A 13,207-nucleotide genomic window follows, 5' to 3' on the forward strand; every position below is an offset into this window, starting at 1 on the left:
CTCTCCTCTTCCAGTGCCCTGTCGAACCCTGTCCAGTGCTCTCCTCTTCCAGTGCCCTGTCGAACCCTGTCCTGTGCTCTCCTCTTTCAGTGCCCTGTCCAGTGCTCTCCTCTTTCAGTGCCCTGTCCAGTGCTCTCCTCTTTCAGTGCCCTGTCCAGTGTTCTCCTCTTTCAGTGCCCTGTCCAGTGCTCTCCTCTTTCAGTGCCCTGTCGAACCCTGTCCAGTGCTCTCCTCTTTCAGTGCCCTGTCGAACCGTCCAGTGCTCTCCTCTTTCAGTCGAACCCTGTCCAGTGTTCTCCTCTTTCAGTGCCCTGTCGAACCTTGTCCAGTGCTCTCCTCTTTCAGTGCCCTGTCGAACCCTGTCCAGTGTTCTCCTCTTTCAGTGCCCTGTCGAACCCTGTCCAGTGTTCTCCTCTTTCAGTGCCCTGTCGAACCCTGTCCAGTGTTCTCCTCTTTCAGTGCCCTGTCGAACCCTGTCCAGTGTTCTCCTCTTTCAGTGCCCTGTCGAACCCTGTCCAGTGCTGTCCTCTTCCAGTGCCCTGTCCAGTGCTCTCCTCTTTCAGTGCCCTGTCGAACCCTGTCCTGTGCTCTGCTCTTTCAGTCGAACCCTGTCCAGTGTTCTCCTCTTTCAGTCGAACCCTGTCCAGTGTTCTCCTCTTTCAGTGCCCTGTCGAACCCTGTCCAGTGCTCTCCTCTTTCAGTGCCCTGTCGAACCGTCCAGTGCTCTCCTCTTTCAGTCGAACCCTGTCCAGTGTTCTCCTCTTTCAGTGCCCTGTCGAACCCTGTCCAGTGCTCTCCTCTTTCAGTGCCCTGTCGAACCCTGTCCAGTGCTCTCCTCTTCCAGTGCCCTGTCCAGTGCTCTCCTCTTTCAGTGCCCTGTCGAACCCTGTCCTGTGCTCTCCTCTTCCAGTGCCCTGTCGAACCCTGTCCTGTGCTCTCCTCTTCCAGTGCCCTGTCGAACCCTGTCCAGTGCTCTCCTCTTTCAGTGCCCTGTCGAACCCTGTCCTGTGCTCTCCTCTTTCAGTGCCCTGTCGAACCCTGTCCAGTGCTCTCCTCTTTCAGTGCCCTGTCGAACCCTGTCCAGTGTTCTTCTCTTTCAGTGCCCTGTCGAACCCTATCCAGTGTTCTCCTCTTTCAGTGCCCTGTCGAACCCTGTCCTGTGCTCTCCTCTTTCAGTGCCCTGTCGAACCCTATCCAGTGTTCTTCTCTTTCAGTGCCCTGTCGAACCCTATCCAGTGCTCTCCTCTTCCAGTGCCCTGTCGAACCCTGTCCAGTGCTCTCCTCTTCCAGTGCCCTGTCGAACCCTGTCCTGTGCTCTCCTCTTTCAGTGCCCTGTCCAGTGCTCTCCTCTTTCAGTGCCCTGTCCAGTGCTCTCCTCTTTCAGTGCCCTGTCCAGTGTTCTCCTCTTTCAGTGCCCTGTCCAGTGCTCTCCTCTTTCAGTGCCCTGTCGAACCCTGTCCAGTGCTCTCCTCTTTCAGTGCCCTGTCGAACCGTCCAGTGCTCTCCTCTTTCAGTCGAACCCTGTCCAGTGTTCTCCTCTTTCAGTGCCCTGTCGAACCTTGTCCAGTGCTCTCCTCTTTCAGTGCCCTGTCGAACCCTGTCCAGTGTTCTCCTCTTTCAGTGCCCTGTCGAACCCTGTCCAGTGTTCTCCTCTTTCAGTGCCCTGTCGAACCCTGTCCAGTGTTCTCCTCTTTCAGTGCCCTGTCGAACCCTGTCCAGTGTTCTCCTCTTTCAGTGCCCTGTCGAACCCTGTCCAGTGCTGTCCTCTTCCAGTGCCCTGTCCAGTGCTCTCCTCTTTCAGTGCCCTGTCGAACCCTATCCAGTGCTCTCCTCTTTCAGTGCCCTGTCGAACCCTGTCCTGTGCTCTGCTCTTTCAGTCGAACCCTGTCCAGTGTTCTCCTCTTTCAGTCGAACCCTGTCCAGTGTTCTCCTCTTTCAGTGCCCTGTCGAACCCTGTCCAGTGCTCTCCTCTTTCAGTGCCCTGTCGAACCGTCCAGTGCTCTCCTCTTTCAGTCGAACCCTGTCCAGTGTTCTCCTCTTTCAGTGCCCTGTCGAACCCTGTCCAGTGCTCTCCTCTTTCAGTGCCCTGTTGAACCCTGTCCAGTGCTCTCCTCTTCCAGTGCCCTGTCCAGTGCTCTCCTCTTTCAGTGCCCTGTCGAACCCTGTCCTGTGCTCTCCTCTTCCAGTGCCCTGTCGAACCCTGTCCTGTGCTCTCCTCTTCCAGTGCCCTGTCGAACCCTGTCCAGTGCTCTCCTCTTTCAGTGCCCTGTCGAACCCTGTCCTGTGCTCTCCTCTTTCAGTGCCCTGTCGAACCCTGTCCAGTGCTCTCCTCTTTCAGTGCCCTGTCGAACCCTGTCCAGTGCTCTCCTCTTTCAGTGCCCTGTCGAACCCTGTCCTGTGCTCTCCTCTTTCAGTGCCCTGTCGAACCCTGTCCAGTGCTCTCCTCTTTCAGTGCCCTGTCGAACCCTGTCCAGTGCTCTCCTCTTTCAGTGCCCTGTCGAACCCTGTCCTGTGCTCTCCTCTTTCAGTGCCCTGTCGAACCCTGTCCAGTGCTCTCCTCTTTCAGTGCCCTGTCAAACCCTGTCCAGTGCTCTCCTCTTCCAGTGCCCTGTCGAACCCTGTCCAGTGCTCTCCTCTTCCAGTGGGTGTTCTCCTGTTGAGTTTGCTCTCTTCATGCACGTGATCATCTGGACCAGGCCGAGACACCCGAGAGCGGGCCAAAGGAAGCTCGTCATGAGAGATGTGGAAGGAAGACCTCTTTTCTACAAGCAATATTCATATCTGTTCATCAAAATCTGCCTTACAGCAAACTGTACGCTACTTTACGCTACTGAGATGATGGAAAATAATACTTCAACTGCATTTTATGGTGTGTTTGGTACATGAAGTTATAGTAACAACTATAACCTAATTCAAAACCCTAATCCTATAGTAAGTGCATGTTGTTAATTAATATTACTCAGTACTCACAGTAAATGTATACTGTAATTATACTGTAACAAGGACACCTTAAAATAAAGTGTATTTTCTTTAATTTTCTGCTGTGAGTAGTGCTTTTTTGTTGCAATTTGTCTTGCATTTACTTTCTAGTTGGTTGCTAGGGTGTAGCAAGATGGTTGTTAGGGTGTTACTAGGATATTGCATTTACAAGTGAAAAGAGTCCACAGTCAAGTCTCTAGGGTGTTGCTAGGGTGTTTGCTTGCTGTCCCAAGTAAAACGAAAAAAAGTGTGCATGCGGCTGTTGTGAATGCGGCTGAAATTGTGTGTAAAATATTGTGCACAATTATTAGTGAAGTGATTAAGCCCACTATTAAATTCAGAAGTAATATGAATAGCCATATGATCGCCAACAGTTCTTCTTTCAGTGCAAAAGTAGCAAATTAACATTGTCAATGGGTCCTAGATAGACAGATAAATAAATAAAATAACAAAAAAATTAAATATAATATAATATAATATAATATAATATAATATAATATAATATAATATAATATAATATAATATAATATAATATAATTTCAGAAAGTTTTTGGAGGTTAATTTCAATAAAAAGAAATTTTGGACTGAGGAGGGATTTTTGAGTTACTTTTAAGTAACAGTATCAGTGGGTATCATACAGTATAACAGTATCATAGTGCATCAGACATCAGGGAAATCAAGGAAATTTTTATAATAAACCTTTCAGAGACCTCTATTGTTCCAACTGATCTCATTGACAACTTCTGCAAGCTTTGAACAGAGATGTTTGTCTTTGTTTAGTTAGCGAGAGAGGAGATGAAAGAACATTGTGAAGGTCGACGGCCAGACTGAGGAGACTTTCAAAGCTCAGAGGAAGACTGAAAGCTCATGAAAGTGTGAAAAGGACAGAGAGGTTGAAAGGATAAAGCAGAGCAGCAGCTGTGAGAGAAACAAGAGGTAAAGACGTTCTCTCCGTCTCCTCCAGAGAGAGGCTTACTGTTCAAATCGGATGTTGCGCAGGTCTCCGTTATTAATCCTGACGATACAGTCGTTCTCCTGGAACAGAGATTCCCGCTCCGCCTTTCCGCCTCTCTCCAACCTCTTCACTAACAAACCCAGAGTCCTGGAACAGTCACAGCACACATCAGACACACAGCGCTGGTCTCAGATCAGACACAGCACACATTACTGTCAGAGAACTCAGTGCAATTACAATCATTCAGTCAGTTGTTCTTGCTGTTTTAAAGATATTTCGAGAAATCAGGAGACCCCTGTAGCTCAGAGTGCTACAAATATTTACTACGGTAACCACAGCTTCAGCAAAAACACCAGTTACTTCAATCATTGTTACTTGGGTAGACAGTCCTGTTCCCCATGTACATGTATTTATTACAGTAATTACAATAGCTAGATACTAACCCTGAACCTAAACTTAACCCAGATTATATTACACAGTACATTCTGAGGTAAGTATAATGCAAGTAAATGTAAGTGCATGTACTGTTCCTTCTTTACATTATAACAAATTGGACAGTGTCTTTGTGTTATTATTAGTAGTTACACTTTACTATAAGGTGTCTTTGTTACATTTAAGTACTGAGTAATATTAAGTACTTACATGTACTTACTATAGGGTTGAGATTAGGTTTGGTTGAGGGTTAGTTGCATGTAATTATGCATAATTTATAGCATTACTATATAAACTACATGTAACATGTAACAAGGACACTGTATTATAAAGTGTTACCCTTATTATTATTATTAGGATTATTAAATTACACAATATTTAAATAAATGATTATTAATTAGTAACTGTTATTATTAAAATATTTGTTACTACAGCAGAGTATCACAATAAATTATTATTACTAATAATAATTTCATACTGTATTGAAAATAACTGTATTTTTTTGTTGGAAACTATGGTTATCATAGGTCATATGGTAAATGCATGTAAGTCACAAAACTACAATTCTATATTAAAAACAAAACAAAAACTGTGTGTCCACTGCATCCTTTCATGACAAGATTAGACAGATATGAACACAATATTTATGTCATATTCAAAAAGGATCAAAAATAGAGGGAGCTGTCACATTTATCAAAGAAAAAAGTAAAACAAAAAAACTATAAAAAAAAGAAAAAAAGAATACACATCCCATTGATCTTGAACTTTTGAAAAGTTTACTGTTCCTAGCGGCTCTTTCAACTCAATACATCAAAAAAAAGGCTTTTTGAACTAAAGCCCACTTTGGCCATATGGATTTTTTGGCCCGGTTCTCAGACCTGCAGTGGTTTCAGATTCCCTAATCTACAAACCCTGAGATATAATCATGTGAAACGCACGTCGAATCGGATGAGTTTAAAAAAAAGAGCAGAGGAGATTTTGATATAAACAGAGCTTACGAACTCTCTCCTCTTTCCTGAGGCCTGAGTCTGCATCAGGAATCTTCAACACCAAACTTTTACTAAACAATACATTAATACGTTTAGGAAGCATGAATGTGTGTGTGCCGATCGCAGAAGACAGGGAATAGATCCTATGGATGCACAGACAGCAGAACCTGAGCTGAATGAGGGATGTGGGAGAAAGAAACATTATGTCGTAAAAACTTTCATTGCATGAGCTGGAGAAACAGATGGATGGATGGATGGAGAGATCAAACCATCCTTTAAAGGAACAAACTGTGTACTAGAAAGATGTGATTAGTTTGAGTGGAGATCTTGGCTGTGCGGAGTCTATGGTGTGGTCTTGTGAAGTAATTACACAGCTTGCACTTTGTCTTCATAATCTGGATGTAAACCAGCTGTGGGAAGCCGAGGATCAGCTCAACTCCCACTGGACTGATGTACAATCTGTAGAGGCTCATTATTCATCAGCTTAAAGAAGGAGAGGTGCGTCACGCTAAACTTCAAGCATGGAAAATTACCTCAAAACACGCAACAAATATGGCCGACAGGATATGCTGTAAATGAAAAACATTAATGCATTCATTATCCTATAACTGGAAATGCATGTATCTGTAAGTGTACATTAGTTTAACTGTGCATTAGCATTGCCCTTAATTTATAGATTACATCTGCCATCCATCGCTCACTTAAAGATAAACTTTCAAAATGTTAATAATATAATAACACTAATGTGATTTTTTGCAAATCTTAAAATGGACATGAATTTTATACAGTACTTTATATTTTTGTGATGCATAAATTCACTTGCATTTTAAACATTTATTGACTTTTGTTTAAGTGTAGCATTTGTTTTATTTATTTAGACAAGAGTTTTTTTTTTTTTTTTTTTTTTTAGCCATTTATGGGTTTTCAGCCATAATATTAAACCAAATCTCTAAATGAATATCAGTTCTTCATACTTCATATATAGTGTTGCAATGCTTAAACTCACTTGTAGCACTTAAAAGGAACATTTTTTTTGTGTGTGTTTTTTTATTTATTTTTTATTTAGACAAAATGGTCATTTTAATATTTGTCATTTATCAGTTATCAGTCATAATATTGGCCAGAAATGTAATATTGACTCATTTCCAATTAATATCCATGTTATCTGGGATATTTTGGTAATTGTTTTGCTATATGAATTTGCAGGTCAGAATTTCCAATGGCTTTTTTTTTTTTTTTTGTACAGAGCAAAAGGTGAATACTATATCCTTGCTTTTCTTCTCTTTGGCATTTGCATCTGTATAAATGGAAGCCAATGGAGCACTTAGTGTGTCCATACCGTGAGGCTGTGTCCAATTTGCATTCTATCCATAAATCCATATCCATAAATAAAAGTCCTAAAAGTATGCAAGACTATTATTTCTCAATACTGACAGATTATTTACTCAGAAGTATGCATTTTTCCATTAAAGTAAGAACCTTTCGCAATTTAATATAATCTCCTTTAGTGTCCTGTTTGGAGCACTTGACAATGTGGTATCAAAGAAATGTACAGAATTTGGAGCATATATGCCAAAGATCGTTTTAGCTCTATTGAGTGAAACCAGACTTGTACAGTCCACTGCCACTTTTAAATGGCTTTAGCATAACCAGAGACGCCTGTCTGTTGAGTGATGGCCCAGAAGACTAAGCGAGAAGGAGACCACCTGTTCTTTTCCACTGCCTTTAATTGAATAACAATGCAATCAGGATCCATTTATGGCGAGCAATTAGACCCTGACTTGTTTGCCGTGAACACTGGTCATGTGATGAGATCTCGTTACTGGAGTCATGTTTCCGCAAGACTCCGCGTGCGTGTCATTTTCTGAGATGTCGTACGCCTCATGCTGTTGGCAGAGAGAAGACACTGGTCATTGTAGAAGTTCACACTCCGTCACCTCAGTGCCCTCGATCAAGATGCTAATGAGTGAACATTCAACACCTCGCACCAATCACACGGCGAGAGGCTGATGAAGTCATTACAGATGCGCTGCTGTGGAAGTGTGCCATTGTGATTGGGTGAGTATAATTGACAGTTCTGATTAGTTATTAACTAAAATATCACGTCTGTGACCATTTACAACACTGAGATTTATACAAGGACATGACGACAAGGACGGATTGCTACTGAATGTGAGCGGGGAAAAAAAAGATGGTGATGTATGCATTTGATAAGATATGTGCGAATTAAACAAAAAAGAGTGGCATTGTCACTGTAATATAAGAATGTTTCAATTCTTAAGGTGCAGTAACAATATATTTCAAGCTTTATTTCACAGCCTACTATTAGTATAAAATGAATAAATAAAAAAATTCATTAAAAATTAAATTAAATAATAAAATAAAATAAAGTAATACAATGAAATCATATAAAAATGTTTTTAAATTAAATTAAATTAAATTAAATTAAATTAAATTAAATTAAATATGTCCATTGCAGGTATTATTATGTCAAGCATATTAATAATTAAACGAATATTAGTTCTTGGGCATTTTATATATATATATATATATATATATATATATATATATATATATATATATATATATATATATATTATTTTTTTGATTTTTTTTTGTGATGATAATTGTGGTAATTGTTATCATTATTTTTATTATTATTATTATTATTATTATTATTATTAAATCTATCCCTTTACCATGAATCCAATACTGAAACTCATCATATTATATTATTTTCTTTTTTCGGCTTGACATTCATTTTATATACCAGCATCAAATTAGGTCTGAAAAGGTTGTGCGTTTTTATAGCTGATAAAAAGCTCTCAGAAAATCCCTTTATAGTCGTCATCTACAGCATTTGAACACTTTTTTCATTAATTTGCACCTTCCTTTTTTCATTTGGTGATTCTTACAACAGCTGACCTTGGATGTTGTGAACGACCCATAATATGGATGAGCTTTTAGTCAGATTGGGTGAAGCAGATTAGATGAATTGAGTTGGCCGGATTGAGGTTTTCCTATAGCAATAAAGTTAACTAATTCATTCAGCGCCATGCCCCGTGTCCCCTTTGTCCTTGTTTAGCAGTGTCCCATTCCATGAAGCTTTGCTTTCATTATTCAACTGGAGAACATACACTAGTTCTAGAAAGTCCCACAGACCCACTCGAGAGAGCGCCATACTGTCAATACGTCCTTGAGGAATGAAGAAAAACTATCCTGAATGGGTGGTACTGTACATGCTGGGGAATAATCGTCAACGTCCGCATAGACAGCTTGAGGGAAACTTGTCAAGGTATGAAAAAAAGTTGAAGGATGCAGAGGACACAACTGGATTATTAAGAACAAAACTGCAAAGAAATGTTCATAAAGGGTGTAAAAGATTAAAAACACATGGTATATGGAATGATTTGGCAAGAATAAAACAAATTCATGGTAGACAATGTACTTTTGTAGAGCTTTACCTTCTATCTCTGGCACTGAAAGGCACCACATGGATTCCTAGGGGCCCGCCGCCATTGGACACCTCAACCGGCTTTAACATTTCACTAGGGACAATGAAAAATGAGGGGAATGTGAGGAGAAACAAAACAGAAGAAAAGTAGTAAACAAAGAAAAGGCAATACATAAAAAGTTTAGAAGATGACAGAGCAGCTATGAGTCGCTATGAGCCGCTGGACGCTAACGCTAGTTTAGATCCAGCCCAGTATGAGTCCATCTATAACTCCAGGGGCCATTAAGACACACGGGTCGATGGAGGAACCAAACAGACACTTCAATTAAGTGATTAGGATCAGATTGAGGCCTGCAGTGGGCTAGTTCTGGGCTTTTTAAAAGTCAGGGAGAACACTACACCTGTGAGAGAGAAAACATATGGCAATAATACATGGGATAAGGAGAGGACAACAACACTGATGAGGTGCTGCGTTCTTTTCCATGCAGTTTAAGGCTATTTCACCATGAATTATTCCTAAACTTTTGGTTTTGGTAAGTCAGGGTTATTATAATGAACTAAAACTAAAAACTATTTGATACTTGAAATAAAGTTTTACTGAATTGAACCGTTCCATGCTTCTTGCGCTCGAACAAACATATTCAAACACAATTAAGTCAAAATGCCCATATTAGTTTCCTTGCAAACATAGTCGGTTATGTCTTGAGTAAATGTAAACAGTTGAGAAGTAAAATGCATGTGTATCAGTATATCAGATCCATGCATTCACTCTTAAAGTGACAGCAGCCTAATATTCCTGCTGCTATCTGTGTTAATGTTAATCAAACAACAAAAGAAAAGTTACAATCTCTCACTGCACTTGACTGGATAACTTCTGTAGTTTCAAGAGCAGGAATAAGAAACATAAGTGGAAAAATGCTGATTGTTTCTGAGCAAGTTTACCCTAAACACACCCTCCATCTGCCACTGGTCAGTAAAAAAGATAGCCCCGCCCCCAAACTCATGCCATTGGTTGAGCCGTTGCTATGCTGGGCAGGCTGAATTCTCAAAAGTCGTTTCACTTTTACACTTTTTAATCAACCTATAAATATGTTAATTAGTTTTCTATTATTAAGCTGTTACAGTATATGAAATATAAAAAATACACTTGATTGCCAGATTTCAATTTTAAGATGACTTTGAATATACTATATGCATTGTGTGGACTTTTTGTTGCTTGACAGCCAATGGTAAATAGATTTTCATTGCATAGAAAAGTGCAGTCTAGACATTTTTCTAGATATCTCATTTGTGTTCATTATTATTTATTTATTTTTAAAAATTTTGGGTGAACAATTTCTTTAAGACATTGTTTTTTTGTTTTTTAATACACAAATGAGGTTCTAAGAAAGACACACAGCGGATCAATTTCACGAATTCCTGTGACGACTTACTCAAGTGAGGCTGATTCTACACAGGAATCTGCCCGTCCCACCGGTTCTATCCTTCCGTTCTTCCCGTTGTCTGTTCTCTCCTCGTCTTCCTCTTCTTCCTGTGGGGCACCAGAGAAAAGACACTGTCAATGGTTCTACCTTGCATCTCACATAAACCTCCCAGTCTCTGTCTCCCTCTCTTGCTCTAATCTAATAGAGTGACCATAATGGCTGCTGTTTTAAATCAGGTTGACTGAGAGAACGGCCCTGGTGCAGTCGTGACATCAGAGCGTGCCTTTGAAAAGATGCCTGTAATCGATTATTCATATTCCATCAATCAGTCTGGGCTCGGCCGCTCAGGTCTGCTGCTAATCGGATAAGGGAAGAGTTGAGTGGATGCTCATTTGTTTCTTTCACTATCCTTATCTAATTTACATCTCTCCGTCTTTCTATTTCTCAACCTCTTGACACATCTGATATGTGCAGATGTCATTTACAATTCTTCAAAAAATGTATAACAATAAGGTCTTGTCAAATAATGGAGGCAGGATTGAAGTCAGGATATCCCATCAAACATATTGACAGGATGACCACAGAAAGCATTTCAGCTGCCATCATTGAAATGTTTAGTCATGCCTAATAGGAAACAAAGGCCTTCTCGACACTGACATGCATTTCAAACCCGAATATTCTTTAGCTGGACTGAATTTACACCTTGCCTTTCAATGAGTCTCTAAAGTCAGATCCAATCACACTTATGGACGCATAACAGAACATTTATCTTACGCATTAAATCAGGAGATAATCAAAATGATGTCATTTTAAATAAATAAATAAATAAATGTTGTATGATTTGTCAGATAAAATAATAATAATAAATAAGTTATATGGTCTAATGCTTTTACATACTCCATCGACATTCCCAAAGTGAATAATCCTAATACAAATAAAAAGTGAATAAAAAGAAAACTAAAGTGAAAATAGGTGAGAAGATATACATGTAAAAAATTATATGATAAGTTATGATAACATTGCTTTAACTCAATTTTACATTTTTATAAGTTATAAAAGATTAAAGTAATTTTGTAAGTCAGTCGAATGTAATTTAAGTTGAAATGACATCAAAGTTGATTGTACTTGAAAAATTAAGGCATCAACTTTTTTTCTTTTTTTTTTACAGTGTGAGGTTTTGGAAGAGAACGGAAAGAAGTGTAGTCCATTGGAATAATTCATGGGATATTTATGAGTTCATGAAAAAAAAGTGTCTAAAACAAAAAATAAAATTGTCAAGACAACATTTACACTCATTCCCGACATTGCCTCCTTATGTCTGAGAATGCATGTCAATGCAAGTGAAAAAGGAGCCAAAGAACAAAAAAAACTCCTCAATCGAGTTTAGCAACAGAATATATTCCACACATTAATTCCCCTCGAACCCTTGACTGTGGATCATTTCCAAAGCCAAGTGAGTGTCTAGACACGGGGCGAGATTCTGCAATGGTTTGTTAGCCACGGATATTAATATTCCAGTGGTCTCACCCTTAACCTTCCACTCTCACCAAAATGTCAAGCACATCTAAATAAGCACTTCTCCGTCTTTATATGGAAATGCATTCAGTCTTTTCAGACCGTCACCCTCCACCACACGCATCCGCGAGTCTGAAGAGGATGACTGGAGTCCTATTTCCCCCTGTCTGTATCTTTTTATTGTTGTAGAGGTTAAAGAATGAGTAGAGGTCATGAAAATTTTATTAGCAAACCTCTAAAAAAGCAGCGCCAGGTCTGTTCCCTTATTCTGGTGAAAATGAGTCAATTGCCTCTCCAAACACAGTCGATTGTCTGTGGTTTAACAATCTGCAGCCCAATACAATGACAGAAATGGCTGGATTTTTGCCTTCGTATCTCTGTGCTGGGTTGGGAGAAATCCTAATTATATTTGATCCGGAATATTCAATCAAACCTTGTCACCCACGGCACTAAATTAAGAATTATTGCATCAATTTGGGTCAGATTTCCAAATTGACAGGTATATACGTCTCACTGATTTTCAATCTTGATATCTGATATTTGAAGCGTGATGATAGAAAAGTCTGGACTGAAATGCAGGAAATTAATAAGACAATATTTACAGGACAATATGTAACAAAACAAATAAATACAATATTAACAGTTTTTCCTCAAAATGGAAAATACATAGGGATATTAGATCTATTTTCATTGCGATATTATTTACCTCCCAATTTTATTGTAAATTCATTGTTCAAATTTTTTTGAATGATGACAATTAATTGATAGTTATATATTATTTAAATGGAATGTGTGTTTATATACTGTATATATAGATGGACATTTCATGCACATTTAAAGTGTCTTTGAATATTAAATGATTATTTTAGGTTGTACGTATTATAAGTAAATAAATGTCTTATGTTTAGAGCACAAAGTTGGTCAGGACTGCTACTGATGTTCCCTCAAGTAGGTACATGATGTCCTTGTTAACTCTCCTAACACAAGCTGCTCACATAACCATAAAAAAATAAATAAAAAGATAAAGAAATGCATTGAGTAGTTAGAGAAATGTTCATGTGACATGAATGCAGCTGTGCTGGAGTGTCTCTATTCAGCTGTGAATTCTGCTTTCTGCCGCCTGAGAATGAGCTTATTAGCAATAAGAGATAGATTTGAGCGGTGACGTGCGTCACACTGGACCATGAGAGTCGGTGCAGGAGTTTGTGGACAGGAGAGAATGGTTCCTGTCACAAAGTCATTCGCACAGAACACAAAGTGTCGCTTTGCCTGGTAGCGGCAGTAATGAAAGACACAGAAACCGAGGCTGGATGCCAGAAGCCCATTGTCCGGCTCTGTACACCTGCCAGATGTAAAAGCTCCAATGAAAAACTCCTGCATGGAGAAGGTCATTTCATGGGCGACCCAAAGGCGAAGATCCCCATCAGCTTTAAGGGATGAATCCACTGCTGTCATTTGG

At 39.8% G+C, this 13,207-nt stretch overlaps 1 protein-coding gene across 8 annotated transcripts in view; it reads right to left on the reverse strand.

The window, feature by feature from the left end:
• pard3aa (par-3 family cell polarity regulator alpha, a) overlaps positions 1-13,207 on the reverse strand; it is a 460,369-nt gene that overhangs the window by 230,212 nt on the left and 216,950 nt on the right. For all 8 annotated transcript variants that reach the window (XM_084102432.1, XM_084102429.1, XM_084102431.1 and 5 more), the window contains 3 exons: positions 10,243-10,340; positions 8,820-8,903; positions 3,956-4,081 (listed from right to left, as the gene is read on the reverse strand). In XM_084102432.1, the coding sequence (XP_083958558.1) occupies positions 3,956-4,081; positions 8,820-8,903; positions 10,243-10,340 (308 nt within the window). The remainder of the gene's footprint in view (positions 1-3,955; positions 4,082-8,819; positions 8,904-10,242; positions 10,341-13,207) is intronic.

The sequence above is a fragment of the Abramis brama genome (genome assembly GCF_963993115.1).
Source record: "Abramis brama genome assembly, chromosome: 24".
Classification (NCBI taxonomy): domain Eukaryota; kingdom Metazoa; phylum Chordata; class Actinopteri; order Cypriniformes; family Leuciscidae; genus Abramis; species Abramis brama.